Source organism: Procambarus clarkii, chromosome 38, assembly GCF_040958095.1.
Source record: "Procambarus clarkii isolate CNS0578487 chromosome 38, FALCON_Pclarkii_2.0, whole genome shotgun sequence".
Lineage (NCBI taxonomy): Eukaryota > Metazoa > Arthropoda > Malacostraca > Decapoda > Cambaridae > Procambarus > Procambarus clarkii.
In genome coordinates this window covers 26,215,488-26,239,294 of record NC_091187.1, presented here as the reverse complement: position 1 = coordinate 26,239,294, position 23,807 = coordinate 26,215,488, and the positions used below count along the sequence as shown (strand labels likewise).

General features: G+C 46.1%; 1 protein-coding gene across 1 annotated transcript in view; it reads left to right on the top strand.

The window, feature by feature from the left end:
* The window catches only part of LOC123771972 (retinol dehydrogenase 11), a 138,669-nt gene that overhangs the window by 73,030 nt on the left and 41,832 nt on the right, over window positions 1-23,807 (top strand). Inside the window, exon 5 of the mRNA XM_069337895.1 lies at window positions 7,264-7,378. Coding sequence (XP_069193996.1) covers window positions 7,264-7,378 — 115 coding nt within the window. The remainder of the gene's footprint in view (window positions 1-7,263; window positions 7,379-23,807) is intronic.

Here is a 23,807-nt window from a genome sequence, read left to right as displayed (position 1 = left end):
CGCTGGGAGGGCGGCGAGCGCCATTCGAGTTTTATGATTATTGTATTTGTTCACTGTGAGGGCCGTGACATATATTGATTGCAAGCTTGCATCACCAATGGGCACCACATGTTCAGTTAGTGTCATTATTTAGTCAGCGACGACGGGAATGATCCCGTGGGTCCACCAGGCTGTTGAGTAGCTGTTCTTAAATGTTCCACTGGGGTAAACAGTAAAGTAACGTAAACTCGTTGTTGTAGTAGTTCTAGATTTATTTGAATAAATTTGTTATTGTTCTAGTTAAGGTCGTTTACTTCAAAACCCGCCACATTATTGTCCCACTTTTCATGTTTCTGCAAGGCCTTGCCTGCTTATGTGTAAATTATGTCTGTTCCTAAAAGCTAGAGTCCAATTCACAGCACTACACTTCAAATAATAATTCGAAGTGAGATCCGTTGGCTTCCCTTTACTAGTTCTTACCAGAAGGAGCCAACGACCCAAGTGGACAGGTTTCACCCGTGTGGTGAAGCCTGGCGGTTTGCTCCCGCTTTCCTATGATCTTAGGCTTTAAGTTAAATATCTGTCAGTGGCAGTTCTTTCTGTTTGAGGTCTGCCTTCCTTGCGATGTAGTTACATTAACGTAACATCAATAGGAAATAATTCTTTTGATCAAGAAAAAGTCAGAGAAAAAAAAATCTCACAGGGGGATGATGGGGAGGACAAAGGGACGGGAGAGAGGGGAAATGGTGAGGAGGACGAGGGAATAGGGGGAGTGTGGAATAGTTGGGAGGATGAGGGGACGGGAGAGTGAGGAATGCTTGGGAGGACAAGGGGACGGGGGATCGGCAGCTCGGGTTTGGGATCCCCCAAGGCTGTGAAGCTGCAGCACATGCAGCGCGGGCTTACAGTGCTGATCTCCCGGCCCAGAAGGCACTAGTAAAGCTTGACTTTAAAAAATGCCTTCAATCAAGCCAGAAGATACGCTGTCCTCACGACTGTACACAACCATTTCCGTCCCCTTTACCCATTCATCCGATCGTGCTACAGTGGGGATTCTAAGATTCTTCTCCTGTAAAGGTGTCCAACAAGGTGAACCCTTAGTCCCCTCCTTTTCTGCTTAACTATCACAGAGGTCACTGATAATCTGCCAAGCGAGCTAAACATCTGGTACCTGGATGATGGCACTCTCGCTGGAACCCGGAAACCATTTTAAAAGATATAAGGAAACTCCAGGAGCAAGGAGCAGCCTTGGGCCTCATTCTCACTGCATCCAAATGTGAAATAATCTCCGGCAACCCAGACATCACTGGCCAAATAAAAAATGTTCTTCCAGACATTCTCGTTGTCGAGCCACGTGACTGTACCCTCCTGGGTGCCTCCATTGACCCACAAGCAATCGAGGAGGTCCTGGATGCAAAAATCACGGATTTAAAGAGAATGCTGGACAGGATTGACAAGATTGATGCCCATGATGCTCTCTTTCTCCTCACAAGATGCCTGTCTCTCCCTAAGTTGACCTACTTTCTGAGATGTTCTCCATCCTACAGCAGCCCTAACTTAAATGTGTATAACACCCTTCTGAGGTCCACGCTGGTGAAAGTCCTGAACTTGCAATTGGATGACTCTCAGTGGGAGCAAGCAACCCTGTAAGACTCGGCGGCTTTGGTGTCCGCACAGCCTCTCAGATTGCTCTACCAGCCTTTCTTTCCTCCTCAAATGCATCGCACAACCTCGTCAGAGATATCCTACCTGAAACCCTGAGTGATTTAGCAGGAATGCACGACCCTGTTTTCACTGAATGTTCAAATCAGTGGGTTGCTCTTGCATCCCCAGCACCCATTATTGAGCCAACAAAAAATATAAACAGTCTGGCTGAGACCACCGACTAGTGGAAAAAGTAGCTGAGGCCATGCTCAGCACCGTAACATCAGACAAGGAGAAAGCCTGCCTCAGAGTAGTACGTGCCCCCATGCAGGAGACTTTCTCCTGGCAGTACCCATGTCGGCAATGGGCACGTGTCTAGATCCAGAATCCCTTTGTGTAGCAGTGGCCCTCTGTCTTGGTGCCCCAATTCACACTGAATACAAATGTATTTGCAACAGGGTGGAAGCAGACCAATTTCCATTAAAAAATTTAATTTTCATAGTTTTCGATATATTTACATTTTGATTGAATTATTTTGTGTGACATTGCATTGTAATTGAGCTATGTTGTTTATCATACTGTTAATTTCATGAGTATAGTTTATATTTTTATTTTTTCATCGTTTTTCATTTCTTTTTTTTAACTGTTTTTCTTATATTTCAGTGATGGGAACATCAGATTATTAGAAGTTCCCAATTTTCTGATGGGAACATCAGATCGTTTCGGAATGCATCGGACGAGGGAGTGAGGAAGGGTAAGGAGGACGAGGGGATGGGAATGGAGGATGGTTGGGAGGATGAGGGGGGGGGGGGACAGGGAGGGGATAATGCTGAGGAGGACAGGGAGACGGGGATGGTGGGGATGGTGGGGATGAGGGAAATGGAGAATGGTGGGGAGGACAAGGGTACAGGGCAGTGGGGGATGGTGGGGAGGACGATGGGACGGGAGAGGAGGGGGAAAGGTAGGGAGGACGAGGGGAAAGGGGAGTGGAAGATGGTGGGGAGGATGAGGGGACGGAGGAGTGGGGAAGGGTTATGAGGACGAGGGGACGCTGTAGGGGGGGATGGTGTGGAGGACAAAGAGACAAGGGAGGGGGGGGGGTAACTGTGGAGAGGACGAGGGGACGGCGGAGTGGGGAATGGTTGTGGAGGACGAGGGGACGGGGGAGTGGGGAATGGTTGTGGAGGACAGGGGGATGGGGGAGTAAGGAATGGTTGGGAGGACGAGGGGATAGGGGAGGGCAGAATGGTAGGGAGGACTGGGAGACAGGGGAAAGTTGCTGTGGCTGCTTTGCTGAGCCACAGCAACGCATGGCCCGGTACAGCTAATCAATATAAATAAAAATGGAAATGTTTGCTTGTTCAAAATCGCTAATTTCCGAAAGTTCTTCACCGATTGCTTTGAAATTTTCACACAACGTTTCATTCGCATCCGAGCAGGTTTTTATATACATACCATATAGATGTCCCGTCTGTGACGGAAAAAAACATGCTTTTTCTGAAAAACTGTTTTTCATGTTTTTTCATGTGAGGGAAATCTTCGAAACCTCATTACCGATTGCTTTGAAATTTTGACTCAACATTGCATTCGAATAGGCGCGTTTTTTTATATATCTACTATATACATGTCTCACATGTGACAGGAAAAAACTAACTTTTTTTGAAAAAACAGCACCATCTGTTGGACGTAAGAGCAACACATGCTGTAATTTATGAAAGTTCTTCACAGATTGCTTTAAAATTTTGACACAATGTTACAATCGAATAGGGGTGTCTTTTTAAATGCCTACTATATAGATGCCACCCCTGTGACAAGTAAAAACATGCGTTTTTACTGTTGTACATAACAGCAACATGCATGCTATACTAAACACGTCACGAATACCATTTCAAAGTTTCCGATTGCATTGATAAATTTCATTTTCATAGATTTCGATTTATTTTATTTTTTATTGAGTTATTTTGTGACATTGTGTTGGAATTGGGCTGCGTTCTTTACTATACCATTCATTTCGTAAGTATAAGTATAGATGCCACACCTGTGACAGGTGAAACTATGCTTTTCTTGAATTACAGCACCATCTGTTGCATGTAGGAGCAACACACATGCTATATTAGATATGTTACAATTCCATTTCACTGTTTCTGATTGCATTGATAAATTGAATTTTCATAGATTTTGATTTATTTTCATTTTGATTTAATTATTTGTGAGAATTGCATTGGAATTGAGCTGTGTTGTTTACCAGACCGTTCATTTCGTGAGTATAGTTTATTTATATTTTTTTTATATTTTCATTTAATTTTTTAACCATTTTTCTTATATTTCAGTGAAGGAAAATCATATCACTTGATGTTCCCAATTTTCTGATGGGAACATCAGACCATTTGGGAAGGCATCGGACAAGGGAGTGGGGAATGGTGTGGATGACGAGGGGACAGAAGTGAGAGATGGTGCAGAGGACGAGGGGACGGGAAAGTTTGGGATGGTGGGGGACGAGGGAATGGGGGGAATGGAGAATGGTGGGGAGGACAAAGGGACAGAGAAGTGGAGCATGGTGGGAAGGAAGAGGGGATGGTGGAGTGGGGAATAGTGTGGAGGACGAGGGGATGGTGGAGTGGGGAATAGTGGGGAGGAATAGGGAACGGTGTAGTGGGAAATGGTTAGGAGGCCGAGGAGCCGGGTGAGGGGGAGAATGGTGGGGAGGACTGGGAAGGTTGCTGTGGCTCAGCAACACACATGCGTTGCTGGGTCACAGCAACGTGTGGCCGGGTACTGTTAATAATATAATAAAGAAGAATTAGGAGATGAGCCCAAAACATGGAAAGTGCTGGGGGGAGTCACGGCGGCTCGACAGGGTGGTTGTTCATGACCAATAGGCCAGATTGGAGCCGTTTTCCCAAGTAAAGGTGACGTGAAACTTCTCTCCGAGTATATAACGATTTCAGGGTGATTCCTGAATATGTACTCCTGTGTCCATTATTGATTGATTGACGACAGCAACAGTGTAGTTACAGTGGTTGATCTTATTTTATCAGGGAAGTGGTATGGGTCTCTGTTCGCTAGTAAGTAAAGTAAAGTTCATTAATAAGGTTATTAAAATCCCCGACCACTGATATCATATAGATATCATGGGGTTGGTATTCGAGTGTTTTCACTGCATGGTTTACAATTCCTGTGAATTATGTCACGTATCATCTTTTCACGACTGTTATAGACCTGAATAAATGTATTTTATTAGTTCACTGCAATGTTTTGACCTTTGTAGGATGATTATCCTTCCATGATGGCCGATTATCCCACAGTGGTGACTTAGCGTCTTACTAACAATCTCGTTTAACTTCCCTTTTACTGTAATCGTTATTCACAATTGTGGTGAATACATTCGAGTTCATAGTGCAAGAGCTGCCAAGAAGAACAGGCAAACAATGCACGACCTACACATGCACTGAACATGGTTTTCTTATATAACCACGAAGTGTGAGGAGGGTAAGACTCATGGTCCGTAGGCCTTCTGCAGTTGCTGAATTCTCTGTGTTCTTATATTGGCTGGGCCTACGTGTGCTAGGTATTGGCTGGGTCAGTGTGTGCTGGATATTGGCTGGGCCAGTGTGTGTTGGGTATTGACTGGACCAGTGTGTGCTGGGTATTGGCTGGGTCAGTGTGTGTTGGGTATTGGCTGGACCAGTGTGTGTGGTAGGTATTGCCTGGGCCAGTGTGTGCTGGGCATTGGCTGGACCAGTGTGTGTTGGGCATTGGCTGCACCAGTGTGTGTGCTGGGTATTGGCTGGGCCAGTGTGTGCTGGGTATTGGCTGGACCAGTGTGTGCTGTGTACTGGCTGGGCCAGTGTGTGCTGGGGTATTGGCTGGACCAGTGTGTGTGGTAGGTATTGCCTGGGCCAGTGTGTGCTGGGCATTGGCTGGACCAGTGTGTGTTGGGCATTGGCTGCACCAGTGTGTGCTGGGGTATTGGCTGGACAAGTGTGTGCTGGGTATTGGCTGGACCAGTATTTGCTGGGTATTGGTTGGGTCAGTGTGTGCTGGGTATTGGCTGGACCAGTGTGTGCTGGGTATTGGCTGGACCAGTGTGTGTTGGGTATTGGCTGGACCAGTGTGTGTTGGGTATTGGCTGGACCAGTGTGTGTGGTAGGTATTGCTGGGCCAGTGCTTGCTGGGTATTGGCTGGACCAGTGTTTGCTGGGTATTGGCTGGGCCAGTGTGTGCTGGGTATTGGCTGGACCAGTGTTTGTTGGGTATTGGCTGTGCCAGTGTTTGCTGGGTATTTGCTGGACCAGTGTTTGCTGGGTATTGGCTGGACCAGTGTGTGCTGGGTATTGGCTGGACCAGTGTGTGCAGGGTATTGGCTGGACCAGTGTTTGCTGGATATTGGCTGGACCAGTGTTTGCTGGGTATTGGCTGGACCAGTGTTTGCTGGGTATTGGCTGGACCAGTGTGTGGTGGGTATTTTGTCTTGGCTTTGAGGATTGTAGAATGCATCTGATTGTGAGCTGGATATTAATAGTTGATTGAGATTGTTTGAAATGCAGTGCGTCGCCGATATTTAATCTATTGTCGTTGAATCTGTCGAATATTTCGGTGAAGTTGGTCAGGATATCTCTGGTGATTATCTGTTGTGTGTAGAAATAATGCTCTTCGATGGGACCGTGTTGTTTATGCATTGCCAGATGCCTTGACAGTGATGTTGTTTTGTCAGAATATTAAGAACCTTTGGGGATGACAGTCCCTAGGTGGGTACGCGAAGGCACAGATGGGATTTGTCTCTTTCAGTGCATTTCGCTTCATTTCAGGAGAGTTATTTATGAGCAAGTTGGTGGTCTTCTTGCTCTTAAAGTAGATTGTCAACTATATCTCAAGTGACAGTTGTTTCCTAATATCGCCAAATATCCTGCTCGGGGTCTTCCTCCTTTCCCTGCTGATTTGTATTGTTTTATTCTTTCTTAAAGACTTGCTGCTCCATTATATTTCCTGAGTTATATATTATAGTTTTATTTTCTGAGAATCATTTTAATATTTTTGGAAACGTTTGTGTGGCTAGTAAGAACAGATAAGTGTTTGCTGGATGGGTGATTATTTTTGTACAAAGTTATATATTTCGTTTGTGAATTATTTGTTCAAGTGAGGATGTGGACATGAGGCCAGGCAGGAGGAGGGCAATAAGTGCCAGCATAGACTCCCGAGATTTATTCTGAACATTTCCTTGACCTTAGCTTTTTAAGGTCAGCATTTTGCACGTCCCATCTCTCAAACCCAAACAAGCTAAGACTTTCATTTTTAAATTAAGGCTAACTAAGTATTAAGAAGTCAACCCCAAGTTCCATTGGCTCTTATCATTGTCAACAATGGATTTAGATTGACAGTAAATTATAGATAACTAAAAACTGCACTTTTTTTATCCCAATTTTGAATGAGAAATTTTAAGTAGAGGAACCTATACATTTCATAGTTATTTTGCTTACCTGATAAGAAATACTTTTCTACATAGCAATTCTAATAAGAAAGCTAGTAAATTCATCTGAGGTAAATGCTTTGTAAGCATTAAGAAACAATGTATTTGGCGGAGTTAAAAACGCTGACAGTAAAGGTAGATTGGTACTTGGCTGACTCTATTGTTCTTGACAGGTGAATAATGCAGGAATAGTTGGCATGGGAGAGAAGAATCTAACAGCAGATGGTCTGGAGCTGACAATGGCCACAAACTATTTTGGACACTTCCTGCTCACCAACATGCTGTTAGGTAAGTTCAGACCGGCTTCCTTCTCACCAACATGCTGTTAAGTAAGCTCTGAGCGGCTTCCTTCTCACCAACATGCTGTTAGGTAAGTTCAGACCGGCTTCCTTCTCACCAACATGCTGTTAGGTAAGTTCAGACCGGCTTCCTTCTCACCAACATGCTGTTAAGTAAGCTCTGAGCGGCTTCCTTCTCACCAACATGCTGTTAGGTAAGCTCTGAGCGGCTTCCTTCTCACCAACATGCTGTTAGGTAAGCTCAGAGCGGCTTCCTTCTCACCAACATGCTGTTAGGTAAGCTCAGAGCGGCTTCCTTCTCACCAACATGCTGTTAGGTAAGCTCTGAGCGGCTTCCTTCTCACCAACATGCTGTTAGGTAAGCTCTGAGCGGCTTCCTTCTCACCAACATGCTGTTAGGTAAGCTCTGAGCGGCTTCCTTCTCACCAACATGCTGTTAGGTAAGCTCAGAGCGGCTTCCTTCTCACCAACATGCTGTTAGGTAAGCTCTGAGCGGCTTCCTTCTCACCAACATGCTGTTAGGTAAGCTCTGAGCGGCTTCCTTCTCACCAACATGCTGTTAGGTAAGCTCTGAGCGGCTTCCTTCTCACCAACATGCTGTTAAGTAAGCTCAGAGCGGCTTCCTTCTCACCAACATGCTGTTAGGTAAGCTCTGAGCGGCTTCCTTCTCACCAACATGCTGTTAGGTAAGCTCTGAGCGGCTTCCTTCTCACCAACATGCTGTTAGGTAAGCTCTGAGCGGCTTCCTTCTCACCAACATGCTGTTAGGTAAGCTCTGAGCGGCTTCCTTCTCACCAACATGCTGTTAGGTAAGCTCTGAGCGGCTTCCTTCTCACCAACATGCTGTTAGGTAAGCTCTGAGCGGCTTCCTTCTCACCAACATGCTGTTAAGTAAGCTCAGAGCGGCTTCCTTCTCACCAACATGCTGTTAGGTAAGCTCAGAGCGGCTTCCTTCTCACCAACATGCTGTTAGGTAAGCTCTGAGCGGCTTCCTTCTCACCAACATGCTGTTAGGTAAGCTCTGAGCGGCTTCCTTCTCACCAACATGCTGTTAGGTAAGCTCTGAGCGGCTTCCTTCTCACCAACATGCTGTTAAGTAAGCTCAGAGCGGCTTCCTTCTCACCAACATGCTGTTAGGTAAGCTCAGAGCGGCTTCCTTCTCACCAACATGCTGTTAGGTAAGCTCAGAGCGGCTTCCTTCTCACCAACATGCTGTTAGGTAAGCTCTGAGCGGCTTCCTTCTCACCAACATGCTGTTAGGTAAGCTCTGAGCGGCTTCCTTCTCACCAACATGCTGTTAGGTAAGCTCTGAGCGGCTTCCTTCTCACCAACATGCTGTTAGGTAAGCTCAGAGCGGCTTCCTTCTCACCAACATGCTGTTAGGTAAGCTCTGAGCGGCTTCCTTCTCACCAACATGCTGTTAGGTAAGCTCTGAGCGGCTTCCTTCTCACCAACATGCTGTTAGGTAAGCTCTGAGCGGCTTCCTTCTCACCAACATGCTGTTAGGTAAGCTCTGAGCGGCTTCCTTCTCACCAACATGCTGTTAGGTAAGCTCTGAGCGGCTTCCTTCTCACCAACATGCTGTTAGGTAAGCTCTGAGCGGCTTCCTTCTCACCAACATGCTGTTAGGTAAGCTCTGAGCGGCTTCCTTCTCACCAACATGCTGTTAGGTAAGCTCAGAGCGGCTTCCTTCTCACCAACATGCTGTTAGGTAAGCTCTGAGCGGCTTCCTTCTCACCAACATGCTGTTAGGTAAGCTCTGAGCGGCTTCCTTCTCACCAACATGCTGTTAGGTAAGCTCTGAGCGGCTTCCTTCTCACCAACATGCTGTTAGGTAAGCTCTGAGCGGCTTCCTTCTCACCAACATGCTGTTAGGTAAGCTCAGAGCGGCTTCCTTCTCACCAACATGCTGTTAGGTAAGCTCTGAGCGGCTTCCTTCTCACCAACATGCTGTTAGGTAAGCTCTGAGCGGCTTCCTTCTCACCAACATGCTGTTAGGTAAGCTCAGAGCGGCTTCCTTCTCACCAACATGCTGTTAGGTAAGCTCTGAGCGGCTTCCTTCTCACCAACATGCTGTTAGGTAAGCTCAGAGCGGCTTCCTTCTCACCAACATGCTGTTAGGTAAGCTCTGAGTGGATTTACTGAGTTAAGGGAAATAGCTCAGATCCATGAATAAAATAACAATTAAATTGAAGACATATGAACTGTGGTGATCCCGGCTTCCTGGGTTTATATCCCCATAATGTAACATTTATTTTTAAATGGCGTCGTATGGTGTATATTCTTCTTTAACGTCTTCTCCATTAGTGAATTCCTATACACAAAGAAGGGTACTTCAAAAGGATATTAAAGCAACAAGTGCTTTTATGTAAATGTACGATGCCTCTATGGCTAATAACAAGTCAATGGACAAAACTACTTTTATGCTACAAATTCCAACCCGTCAAAGTCTTAAGTCATTACAACCAGCGGTCGACTCCACGGACGCATTCATAAATATTTACATGCTCTTCATTCAAAACGGGAATTTTTTCAAACATATATTAGAATTATAATATAATTAGCATGTTGTGCATATATAGGCATAGTTTAAGTTAGGGGTTTAGGTTTGTTGGCGATTATTTGTATTTGTAGTACGTAGGTGAAGAATTTATAGCGTTATGGTTCGAACAAAATTCGTCAGTGAAGCACTTGTTTTTGAAGTGTTCGAACGAAATCAGTTGTGAGTCGTGTTTAAACCATTTTTCCTTCATAAACAAGGGGTTTGGCGGGAGCACGGAATCACTTTCGGGATTTTGTTTGGAGGACAGGCAGACAAATTCAGACTCAATAATGCATTTGCTCCTGATTTGTGACATGAAACCATCGATCCTTCATTGTAGAAAATTGTTTGAATTATTCGGACCAAGACACAATGGACTTCTGAGCTGCACAATCTGTTGCAGACCTCTTAGCTGCCAGATACTGCCTATAGGGTTCTCAGAGATATAAGCTAGTTTGGACGCTTGGAGAGAACAGCTCACTATAAATGCCAAATATGCTGTTATTGCAGAGATTGCACCACACACAAAATAGTTAATTTACTGAGTCCCTTACTGAGAGAAGTCCACGGGAGACATCTCCCGTCACGCAGGGTGCAGTCGCACCTCCACAGATCACCAGTATCATCTATTGATGCTGGTAATGGCTCAAAAGGGCCTCCACTTACGGGCTATTCATGCCCGTGCCACCTTTTGGATGGCTTAATCCTCATCATCCTCATCAATCGAGAGAAGTCACCACATCCCCACCTCTGTGTTTGACAGTCACCAACCATCTTCATCACTGCATTAGCACCTCGGTGTAGGACAGTCACCAACCATCTTTAACTAGTGACTCAAGGAAGCAACGTAAGTGCTTCTTTTAATCAAACCCGCTTATGTACCTGTGGTGAGTGTGTGAGGTCACGCTTAAGTGTCGGTGGTGAGCATGACAGGTTACGCTTATGTAACGCTTATGTATGGCCAAGGTTCTGTTACAACCCTCGAGGAAGCATGGGTGAGGTGGCCAAGCTTCTGTTACAATCCTCCAGAAAGCACTGGTGTGGTGGCCAGGGTTCTGTTACAACTCTCCAGGAAGCACTGATGTGGTGGCTAGGGTTCTGTTACAACCCTTCAGGAAGCACTGGTGTGGTGGCTAGGGTTCTGTTACAACCCTTCAGGAAGCACTGGTATGGTGGCCAAGGTTCTGTTACAACTCTCCAGGAAGCACTGGTGTGTTGGCTAGGGTTCAGTTACAACCCTCCAGGAATCACTGGTGTGTTGGCTAGGGTTCTGTTACAACCCTCTAGGAAGCACTGGTGTGGTGGCCAAGGTTCTGTTACAACCCTCCAGGAAGCACTGGTGTGGTGGCCAGGTGTTATGACCCAAGAGTGCCAGGAAGGCCACGGCACTGATTGAGCACCTGATAGAGGGGACCTGGCTGGCATTCTAAAGGATGAGTCAGTGGACAGCCTAGTCATTGAGTACCCTGCCTCTGTAGTGACGAGGGCAGAGGTGGCCGACAAGGAAGACACTGGAAAGGATGTGTCAGTGTCGACTCCACTGCAAGAAAAAATTGACGTGAAGATAGCGTAGCTGTTTGGTGAGGGTCTAGCTCAGGAAAATGAAGGCTCGGTGAGGTCAGAAGTGAAGACGGTCCTACCGGAGAAACCTAATGGGGACAGAGTGGACCTGAGTAAAGCCCAGCCCGCTGAAATCGATAGTCAGAAGGTTGAGATAACTGTGCTGAGCAGAAGTGAGGAAGAATGTGGACAGACTGAGGACGGGAGTAGAGTGTCAAGTTGTCCACAGGAACCGAAGTGTAGGGATAAAGAAGTTGTCAGAAGTCGACACATTTCACGGGAAGCGTGAAGAAGAGATAGCGAAGAGGAGTGATAGCCAAGAAGAGGAAGTGAGAAGAGATAATATGTGTGGAGAGAAGCTTACGAACACTCTGGAAGAGGTAGAGCAACAAATACGGTCGTGTTGTTGAGTATAATGCAGTACTTGAGGGAACGATGAAAAGTTGAAGGAAGCACTGGTGTGGTGGCCAGGGTTCTATTACAACCTCCAGGAAGCACTGGTGTGGTGGCCAAGGTTCTATTACAACCCTCCAGGAAGCACTGGTGTGGTGGCCAAGGTTCTATTACAACCCTCCAGGAAGCACTGGTGTGGTGGCCAAGGTTCTATTACAACCCTCCAGGAAGCACTGGTGTGGTGGCCAAGGTTCTATTACAACCCTCCAGGAAGCACTGGTGTGGTGGCCAAGGTTCTATTACAACCCTCCAGGAAGCACTGGTGTGGTGGCCACGGTTCTATTACAACCCTCCAGGAAGCACTGGTGTGCTGGCCAAGGTTCTATTACAACCCTCCAGGAAGCACTGGTGTGGTAGCCAAGGTTCTATTGCAACCCTCCAGGAAGCACTGGTGTGGTGGCCAAGGTTCTATTGCAACCCTCCAGGAAGCACTGGTGTGGTGGCCAAGGTTCTATTACAACCCTCCAGGAAGCACTGGTGTTGTAGCCAAGGTTCTATTGCAACCCTCCAGGAAGCACTGGTGTGGTGGCCAAGGTTCTATTGCAACCCTCCAGGAAGCACTGGTGTGGTGGCCAAGGTTCTATTACAACCCTCCAGGAAGCACTGGTGTGGTGGCCAAGGTTCTATTACAACCCTCCAGGAAGCACTGGTGTGGTGGCCAAGGTTCTATTACAACCCTCCAGGAAGCACTGGTGTGGTGGCCAAGGTTCTATTACAACCCTCCAGGAAGTACTGGTGTGGTGGCCAAGGTTCTAATACAACCCTCCAGGAAGCACTGGTGTGGTGGCCAAGGTTCTGTTACAACCCTCCAGGAAGCACTGGTGTGGTGGCCAAGGTTCTGTTACAACCCTCCAGGAAGCACTGGTGTGGTGGCCAAGGTTCTGTTACAACCCTCCAGGAAGCACTTAAGGGCAAGCTTAGTACTCACTGTTATTTTTTGTAAAGCCGATATTTAATTCATAAAGTATTAAAAGTATCGATACTGACTGCATTTTGGGACTGAAGTTTGTTCGTGTTTTATTGGTGATTGATGGTAATTTTGGGTTGTAGATCCTCAGGCGTAAATACTTTAGGTGAGATAAAGGGAGAGAGAGAGCGTGTTCAGACGGTCATGTCTGCTTTAGGGAAAGTTAAATCTAAAGCGGCAAGAAAAATCATCTCAAAAGTAAGTCATACTATGAGCGGTTGAGAGCTACAGGGCTAACATAACAACAAACCAGACATGATAGGGCTGATCTCATCTAAACTTGACCATCTCGACTTACAATCGAGAATTCCGGATTCGAATCCCGGGCTGGACAGAAATGCTTGGGCGAATTTCTTATCACCTAATGCATCTGTTCACCTATCAGTAAGTAGGCACTCAGGAGTTAGACAGCTTGTTTTGGGTTGCATCCTTGTCGGGGTCATTGATTCGACCTTGTGGTGGGACCTAGATATAAGCCCAACGTGTATGAATGCACTCTGGCTTCCTGTCCCCCAACACAATGAATTATTTATAAAACTTCTTCAAAGGTCAGATGTAACACAAACAAGGAGCAACGGGTTCAAACTCAATAAACCACTATGTTGTACTGTGAACAGATGCTTTTTCACCCACAGGGATATAAACCCAAGGAACCGCCTACCTCCAGAAGCCGTCGAACATTACTGAATTTTAAAATCCAGCTCGATAAAATTATTATGACAAATGGGAGGACCATTGACAAGCCGCCAGCTTCCAGTTCTTGTCGAGGCCACTAAAGTGTTAGGAACCCTCAGGTAATTTCAGAGGAGTGAATAATACAGTGTTTCCAAGGCAGAGCGAAATTCATAGTATTGTATTTTAAGGGTAACTCCTGCTGTTGTAGAAACATGCTTGTTATATTTTGCGTATGACAATTGCCATTAAAATTGTTGCCAATGTGAACAGCAGCGAATTTCCCATCTACTCTGCTTTCAGTCTGGTTATTGTTAATTCATATTTCATTGTCATTAGTGGCTTGTTTACAAACAATATGTAACACATTTGTTTAAAGATAAGTGTGAGTTTGTTAGCAGTGTTATGATCCCAGGTAGCTGAGAAACGAGTCTACCTTGAGAGTTATTCTGCAAGACCTGACCTAAATAAGAGGTCACAGAAATATAGACATGAAGATACATACGTAAAAAAGTTGGTTAAATTTGACAGACAGTTTAAGAATATGGGCAGTGAATCAGGATATAGATAAATGACTGGTTATGAGATGTGGAGAGTTTGCTGGAGGCGTGAGGCTAGTTTTCAGAGGAGCTTGACCACTTGAGCTGAAGAACTCGTGAAGGGAGGGCGTGCTCCGTTTGAGCCCCTGGTGAAGAGGAACCCCTGTTTGATATACCTTCAAAAGGAAGGGAGTGGACAGACGTTTCGACAGTGGAATACGTTTGTGGACGTGCCAGCTCGAGTCGTGAACTGCAGGTGTTGATGGGGCAGTTAAAGCAGTTCTGTGGGTAGCTTGAGGCGCCCTGAGTGTTGCCGCCTGGTCAGAGAGTGCCCTGCAAGAGACCTTTTGTGGTAAACACAATTTTAACCAGTTAATAGTGATTGCCTATAGTTGATCGTGTGCCCAGTGATCGTAGCAAGTGTCTGTTGATATGTTAGGCATGTTTTGATAAGGAAGAAGGCCTAGATATGAGAGTAATGATGAAGGGAGGAGCGACGTCCATCCTCTCCGAGCGGTGGCAGGTGACTGAGGAGACTTCGCTCCTGACAGAGGGGCTGCCCCCAGCGGCAGGCAGAGGAACCACCCAGCGGGAGGCAGAAGATGGATTCGTCCTGGATGGGAGAGTCCGTCTTCACAGCATGTAGAAAGCAGGAAGATGTCAAGTGAAACTTATTGTGTGTGATTCATCTCAATTATGGGTTTGTAGAGGAACATTTTTTAATTGGCGTGTCGATGGGCTGCAGGTTTGTCTGGGGAAGGAGTTGCTGAGAACTTCGAAGCCAGCAGAGAGGAAGTACTTGAGACTCCAAGGTTGTTGAAGGTACTGATCTCTGTGGAAGAGCAGCCATACAGTGAGGAGCAGGACCTCAAGCTGTGAGAAGAGGAGCAGTGGAATGAAGTTTCACATGCTTCTGTGATACCAGTGGTGAAGCACCATTGTTGCTCAAGGAAGACTTCATGGTGTAGCAGTCGGGAGAGCTATGGAGGAACCTGGCATCCCCTAAACGATTGACGTTGAGCCCCTCTCCAAGTGCCGGAAGCACCCAGGGTATCTCTTGGTCAAAATAAACACTCTACGGAATTTTGGGTTGTTGTCCGAAAGGAAGGACGGATAACCGACCGACATTAAAACATCAACAACACCATCATAATAGCAGTCAGCCATAAATGGTTTTTTATCTCAGTTTTAAAGAATATTTAGAATATGTGAATTAGCATTTGAGGAATTGAAGGTGTGTCATCAGCAATTAGCTTCAGGTGTTGCGAGACCTTCGGTAGGGCAAATGAGAAAGAGGAGTGGACCAAGTATACTACTCCGTGGAATGTTGATGTTAATTGGAAGTAGCAGAGAGGCAGCCTCGTTCACAGAAACATTCTGGCGACTGTCATCAGTATGTTTCTGTGAACTGATCGCGAGTATTGAATGGAGTAATCCATGATTCCATAGTATAGTAGCTTGAGAAGGTTATTGTGGTTAATAGCAGATACAGAGACTTGGAATAGCTGTCTGAGAAATTCTCTTTACTGTGCTAATTAATAAGAAGAAAATATTGAATTCTGAAGCTGTCGGAAGCTAAATGCTTTATAATGTCACCAGGTGTGAAAAATATCCAACATATTTTACCTAAATTATGTTAAATCAAATCTACACTTGAGAAATTTATTTTCTGTTGATATAGAAAGATTAATAAAACTAAATATACCCGAATAAGAACCATCATAGTTAATTTCTCAATTTCGGAGGAGGAAAGGCGATTTAGCATCGCAATAAATGCAGAATATTAAGTATATTTACATTTCTGTTCAAATTCTTCAACTGTACAGTCCGAGGGCTAGATTACGTTTCAATAAATAAATATACTAATACAAAATCTATGTAACAATATATTATAATATTAATAGTATATAATATAAGTCTAAAACCAGTCCTTCCTAATAAATTAAAAAATTATAAACCGTATCTCGTAAAGAAAACGGATTGGAAGGGAAGGGGGAGGAGACGCCATTAGCACACATACCTTAAATTGTGATACACAAGAAGTACCGCTTACATCAATAAACAAAGAGATATCCATGAACTCGGTGCCTTTCAATCATGACATCAAACAAGGAAGTCTTTCTCTTTTTCCGCCCCCCTCCCCGCTCAGCTCGTTGATGCCGTGAGGGGGGCTTAGTGGGCGGCTGCCGGAGTGTGATGCTCCTTGGGACAGTTCTCTGTCCTTTGTAGCCTTGTGCTCCTACTGCCGTCCTCTCCAATTGTGCTGAGCAACTTTTCCTTTTCCTTCTGTTTCGTTTTCTCCCCCTCTTCTCCTATCTGCTTGCCGTTTCCTGCCGACCTTTTGCTTGTTTTGGTTATTCCTTTGGACTATTTCTATTTTGACGCTCGGGTGCTTGAGGAGGCATACTCTTGCACCCGTAGAACTGTAGTACCCAACGTCGAAAGCAAGGGGGAACCTTTTATTGTCAATCCCCCTTTCATCACTGAACCCGATCTCGACGGACTGTCGGTTCTTAAGGTGGCGTTTGTGGGGCGTATACTCACGACGCACCCCTTGGAGGCCCCAGCATGATCGGCGATAGCTTCTTGTTGGGTGTCCTGTCTCTAATTGTGGCTCCATGGTGGGTGTGGGGGCACATTCGTGAATGAATGTTTCTTTTTCGTAGCGATGATGTATACTGTTTTACTGTTTCTCCTTTACCTTCTCAGGCTCGTGGGGTGGGCGACCAAGCCCCCAAGTCGGTCCATGTTGGAAGACCGGGCTCAGTAGCCTCCGCTGCATTGGGCCCCAACCTTGCTCCTCCTTTGGCCTCTCTGACTCCTCCCCTCGGCTCCCCTCCCTCCTCTGTGGTTGGGTCGAGCCCCAAGCCCCCAGTGGTGACTACCTCGTCCCCTGGCACGGCTCCATCTCTAGTTGTAACTACTGCACCTTTTAACCCCTCTCTCTCTCTCTGGGGGTTCTCAACGCCATCCTCGTCACGGCCGCCCTCGCTCGATTCCTTCCTGTTCTGATACCTATCAAGCTTTGTTTGGTCCTGCTTCGTGGGCCAAATATTTTGATCTCCTCCCTCTTGATTCTGCGCCTCCTGATGATTTCTCCCTCCATCGACATCTCGTTGATTCCGTAGATGCCTCTGTTCCCTTCAACCCCACTCGTCTCGGTACACGTGTCGTCGCTGCTCCTTCTCAGGATGCTGCTTCCCGCTTGGCTGCCTTATCCTGCCTTGGCGAGACCCCTGTTCGGGTCTCAAAGAACGCTCAGTTGAACGCCAGTGTTGGCATTATTCTCCTCCTGTCCCATGTTGCGACCGGTGTTCGGGATATGCGAGACTGCCACGACGATATTCGACATATCCTTGATGCCCAGGGCCATTCTATTCTCCAGGTGGACACGTTTACTCGTCCCCCTCGTGGTAGTCGCCGTCAACCCCTTCGGGTTGTGAAGATTACCTTTAATGGTCGGACCTTTCCACCCTGTCATTCTTGCTGGTGCCAGGTGCTCTGTCCAGGAGTACATTCCTTCTCCTCGGCTCTGTAAGAAGTGCTGGAGGTTTAGGCATGGTGCCCTCCCCTACTCTGGGACTGTCTTTCTGTCCTTTGTGTGGTGGCGAAGGTCACTCTAAGTCGGAGTGCACTTCTCCCCGGGCTCGTTGCCTCAACTGCGGTGAGGCCCATCCTACCTTCTCTCGTGCGTGTGTCCATTACAAGCTTGAGGCAGCCGTCCTCAACTTGAAGCACCGGGAGCGTTTATCTTTACCTGAGGCGAGGCACAAGGTTCGCCGGCTCCCGTCTTATGCTAATATCTCTTATGCTCGCGTGTTGCGCTCTTCCTCTCCTCGTCCTTCTCACCTTCCTCAGACTCACAACCGTTTCCAGGCCTTGGACCCTGATATGCCCACTGCCCCCTCCTCTGTTCCTTTGAGTTCTATCCCGAAGGATCCACCTTCTGGTCCTCTGTCTGGGGTTCCCCTTCTTTCTACCCGGTCTGTCTTGTCTCCTGTGTCTTCTTCCTCGTCTCCCTCCGTTCCTCCTTCCCATCCGTTTTTTGACTCTCCCCGCCGCCTGTCGGTGCGGGCTGATGTCCATCACTCTCCAAACGGCCATCGTGTGTGCTCTCGTTCAACTTCTCCTGTTGAGACGCTAGAATCTGTTGCCCAGTATGTAGTTGCTGGGACACCTGTCTCTTTTAGTCAGAAGTGTAAGCCTGGTTGCTCTCCTTCCTCCTCCCTGGTAGGTAAGAAGGTTTCGCTTTCTTCCTCGACCCCTACTACTGGCTCTATTACTCCTTCCCCTCCAATTTTAGTGGTTGTACCCCCTGTTCCTGCTATGGAGGTTTCTTTGGCCCCTGCTTCCCTCTCGGTCACTGCCCTTGCTGAGGTGCGCTCCCCTCTTTCTACTCCCCCTCTTCCTGCTACTGTCCTTGACTGCTCCTCTCTGTTGTCTCCTCCTCCTCCGGACCCCGCCCGCCCACCTCTAGTCTGTTCTCCCGCTTCCTTCCCTCCGTCTTTGCTCAGTTTACCCATGCCCTCTAACCCTGACTTTGCTGACCCTGATCCCGACCCTGATATTCTTTAACGTGCTATGTTGCTCTTTCGCCTTTGTTTCTTCTTTGTCCTCTATTGTTGTCCATTCTCTTCTCGTCGATGTCTATTCTCCAATGGAACGTTAGAGGTTATTACGCCAATTTCCTCGAACTCCAACTTCTGATTTCGCGGTTTTTGCCCCTTTGTGTCTGTCTCCAGGAGTCGATGCTTGGTGCTCGTCCTGGTCGTTTTTGTGGCTATTCCTTTCTCTCCCCCCCCCCCCCAGCAACAGCTGGGCCTCCTAATTCTTCTGCTCTCTTGATTCGCTCTGATGTTCCCTTTGTCCCCTTACTTTTTCCTTCGCCTCTCCATTGTTCTGCTGCTCGTATCTTTGTGGGGAAATGGTACACAGTTTGTTCCATTATATCTCCCCCCGAGTGTCTCGCTTTCTCTTCCTGATCTGAGACACCTCCTGGACTCCTTGCCGGAGCCTGTGCTCCTGCTGGGTGATTTCAATTGTCGTCATTTTCTTTGGGGTGATGTTCTGACGAATACCCGAGGTCGCCTTCTTGAGCCATTTATCCTCTCTTCTTCCCTGTCTCTTCTGAATTCTGGTGAGCCCACTCATTTGGACTCTCGGACTCGCACCCTTTCCTGTCTTGATATTTCTCTTTGCTCTTCTTCTCTTTACTTAGATTTCACTTGGCAGGTTCTTGATAACCTCCATGGCAGTGACCATTTCCCCATCGTTGTTTCCTTTCTCTCTTTTCCCCCTTCCCTTTCCTTGCCTAGGTGGCAGTTTGCTAAAGCGGACTGAAACCTATTTACCCTCAGTGCTGCTCTCTGTAACCTCTCCCTTCTTCCTCTCCCTCGCGCTCTACTCCTTTTTCATAACACTGTCTTCAACGCTGCCCTCCGCTCTATTCCTCGCTCTTCCTCTCGGGGTCCACGGAAATGCGTTCCCTAGTGGAATGCAGACTGTGCTTGGGCTGTCCGCTGTAAGCGTGCAGCCTGGTAGAGGCACCGCCGTCGGCAGACGGCCGATTCTTTTCTTTCAGAAAGCGAGTGCGGTGGCCCGTAGGGCCATTTGTACGGCTAAACGTAAATGTTGGGCATCTTATGTCTCCACAATTATGTCCGAAACTCCCCTGCCACAGATCTGGAAGCGTATCCGCAAGATAGCGGGTAAGTTCGTTCCCGATGTTTCACTGGTCCTTCACCTCCGTGGCACTCTTGTGGTGGACCCGTTGCAGGTCGCTACCGAACTGGGTTCCCACAATTCTTCTGTTAGCTCTGGTCTTTATCTTCCCCAATCTTTCCTTCTTCGTTAACCTGTCCTTGAGTCTCGTCCTTTAGATTTCTGCACTCGTCTTCGACTTCCCTATATGATCCCTTCTCTCTCTCTGAACTTCGTTCTGCCCTGGCCCTCTGCGGTTCTACGGCGGCGGGCTCCGATGGTATTCATTATGAGATGCTTCGCCATCTCCCTCCGTGCACGTCTCAGTATTTACTGAGTCTGTATAGTCGGATCTGGGAGTCGTCGTCAGTCCCTGAGGACTGGCTCGATGCCGTTGTCCTCCCTGTTCCCAAACCAGGCTCTCTGGGAACACTACCTAAGGACTTTCGCCCTATTGCCCTCACAAGTTGTTTCTGCAAACTCTTTGAATGTATGGTTAACGTTCGTCTGATGTGGTTTCTGGAACACCATCACCTCCTCTCCCCTTCTCAATTTGGTTTCCGCGAGTGCCGCAGCACGACAGATGTCCTGGTAAACTTGGAGGTCTATATTTGTACGGCTTTTGCTGCGAGGACCTCCGTTGTTGCCGTCCTTTTTGACCTGGAAAAGGTTTACGACACCACTTGGCGATATCATATTTTATCCCAGCTTCGTTCTCTTGGCCTTCATGGTCATCTCCCTCTCTTTCTCCGCAGCTTCCTCTCTCGTCGTTCCTTTCGGGTGCTGCTTGGTACCGCTCTGCCTCTTTTCAGCAATACGAAGGTGTGCCCCAGGGTAGTGTTCTGAGCCCTACTCTTTTTCTGGTTTCCCTCAATGGTCTTCTTTCCTCTCTTCCTTCAGGCGTCTTCTCCGCTTTCTATGTCGATGATCTTACCCTTTGCTGTCAGGGTGATGATTCGCCTCTCCTTCAACACCGGTTTCAACTTGCGATTGATGCCGTGTCGTCTTGGGCCACCGATCATGGCATCAAGTTCTCTACTACTAAGACTTGTGCCATGACGTTTACTCGGAAACGGGTCGTTCTTCGTCCCTCTTTGTCACTTTATGGTCATCCCCTTGAGTACAAAGATTCCGCAAAGCTTTTGGGGTTATTCCTTGAAACTCGTTTGTCTTGGTCTCCCCATATCTCTTACCTCCGTGTTGAGTGCTCTAAGGCCCTTGCCCTCCATCGGGTATTGTCCCATACTTCTTGGGGAGCGAATAGGCGCACTCTCCTTGCTTTACATTCCTCTCTCGTCCTGTCTAAACTCGATTATGGTTGCCCTACTTACTTGTCTGCTTCTCCTTGTACTCTTCGCTGCCTTGATGTTTTGCACCATATTGGGTTGCACCTCAATTCTGGTGCCTTTCGTTTGACTCCCGTCCTCAGCTTGTATGTTGACACTGGCTTCCTGTCTCTCCAGGATCGCCGTGATCGCTACTGTCTTCGCTATCTTGCGCGGTCTTTGCAACATCCTTCCTCTCGCCTCTGTCGTGCTTTAACTTTTACCCCTCCTGCGGTTCCTGTTCCTCTTCACCACCTCCCTCTTTCTGTCCGGTTATCTCGCTTACAGGATTCTCTTTCCGTTCGTATTTCTAATGTTTCTCCTCGTGTTGTTTCTTCTTTGCCCCCGTGGAGAGTCCCCCTTCCACAGTTTTGTACATCCTTGACCCGCATCACTAAAGCTTTTACCCCTCCTTCATCACTAAAGCTTTTACCCCTCTTCTCACTCCCGCTCCGTTTCTGATGGAGCCTTCACCGATGGGTCTAAGTCTGCGGACGTTGTTGGCTACTCTGTTGTTTTTCCTGATCGCACTTATATATGTCGCTTACCTCCGGAGACTAGCATCTTTACAGTGGAGCTTTATGCTATTCTCTATGCTCTTCGTCTCCTGTTTCTCGTTGTCAGTCTTCCTTTGTAGTTGTTGTTGACTCTCGTAGTGCCCTCATGGCTCTCGGGTCCTTTAATCCGGTTCATCCAGCAGTTGTCGAGATCCAGCATTGGGTGTTTCTTGTTCACAGTAAATTTAAGTCAGTTGAGTTTTGTTGGGTTCCCAGCCATATTGGTGTCTCTTTAAATGAGCATGCGGATGCTGCCCCCCAAGGAAGCTGTCTGCTCTTGTCCCATCTCTCGTAAAGGTATTCCATATTCTGACTTTTACCCGGTTATCCATTCCTCCGTCCTTACCCATTGGCAGGCTTCTTGGTCATCTGTTACTGGTAACAAGCTACGCACTCTTAAATGTTGTGTTTCCTCGTGGCCGTCCTCCTACCACCGTAACCGGCGATGGGAAACGGCTCTGGCGAGGTTGCATATTGGCCATACTCGCTTAACCCATGGTCACTTGATGGAGCGCCGCCCTGCTCCTTATTGTCCTAATTGCATTGTCCCTCTTACTGTTGTGCATATCCTTCTTGAAAGTCCTGACTTCCGGAACGAGCGTGTCTTGCTTTCCGACCGCCCCTTGCAGTCACCTGTCCCTCAATAGAATTCTTAGTGACTAAGATAATTTTGATATCGTTCGCCTTATGCATTTTTGTTCTCGAATCGGCATCCTTGGTGATATTTAGTGCCCTCTGATTATTCTGCACATTTGATGGTGCTACATAGCCTTCCCAGTTTGGTGCCTTCTTTTGATAATTACTTACTTGCAAAATAAATAATTTAATAATAAAATCCATCATAAATAATTTAATAATAAAATCCATCATAAATAATTTAATACTAAAATCCAGCATAAATAAATTTATGCTGGATTTTATGCTGGTAAATTTTTCAAACCAGGTAAGAATATTTGTTTTTATTCGAGTTCCTCTTTAATCACATAATGAATATTTAAAGTTAAGTCCAGAAATAACATCTTATTTGCCAACATACAAGATATCAAGATACTCAAAACAAAATCCACTTTAAAACTGGCCTCTTAAATGTGGCAAATTGCAATGTTTGCAGCTTTAACTGAAGGGGGGGGGGGGGGAGGGATTTTATATTCGATATATTTTGATCAAAACTCGAAAAATATAGAACAATTCTGTAAAAATCTCATATCTTCTGGCATCGTTTTCGTGAAAAACTCGTCTCTTATCTTAAAAAATAATTTGTTACAGATTAATAATTTCTTTAAAATTTGAAAAGAAAATATATTCTATTTTTTGTTTTCCTGTTATTTTTTATTATGGTACAATGTTGAACATTTATGCAAAGTTGAAGTATATTACAAGTAGATTATGCCATATAAATTTTAATTTAAAAAAAAAAAGAAACTTCTCGTAAAATTATGGATACCATAATTCTGTTTTGTCAAATGTGATAAGAAACAGGCTATAGAGTGGGGTTATCCTGAACGTCAAACACACTCATCTACACTGAGCTGCTAAACACCACAAATGATATAGTGAAAGTGCTCATATATAAATATATATTCAACCAAAATATAAAATCTACATGTGGTGATTGTCCTTCTAAATAAAAGGACAAGATACAAATCCTTAGAAGTTTAAAGATAAACTTATGAAAATAGAATACTGCTTATAAAACCTGACAAACCCTGTCCCAAACATTCTTGGTGATTTCAGCTTTCGGAACGAGAATCCTAGAAAGCAGTCTGAATGAAGTCACACACAAATTACCTCTTGCAGATATATGCCAGATTTGTCTTTAACCAGCAAATAGTAGAAGGAATTAGATAATAAAGCACCCTTGATCTTATTTTTTACAATGAAGAACGGATAAGGTACATAATGATTACAAATACATATTACTTAAATCCCAATGTAACTGAAGTTCAGAAATACAAATGATATATGCGCCCAGCGTCAAATTCAAAAGCAGAATAATTCAGCAAATACAATTTTAATAACGAATTGTTTAACTTTAACAAGTAAACAACTTCTCAGAGATATATGCGGGAAAGAACAACTAGATAATGCAAACGTAAACTAGTG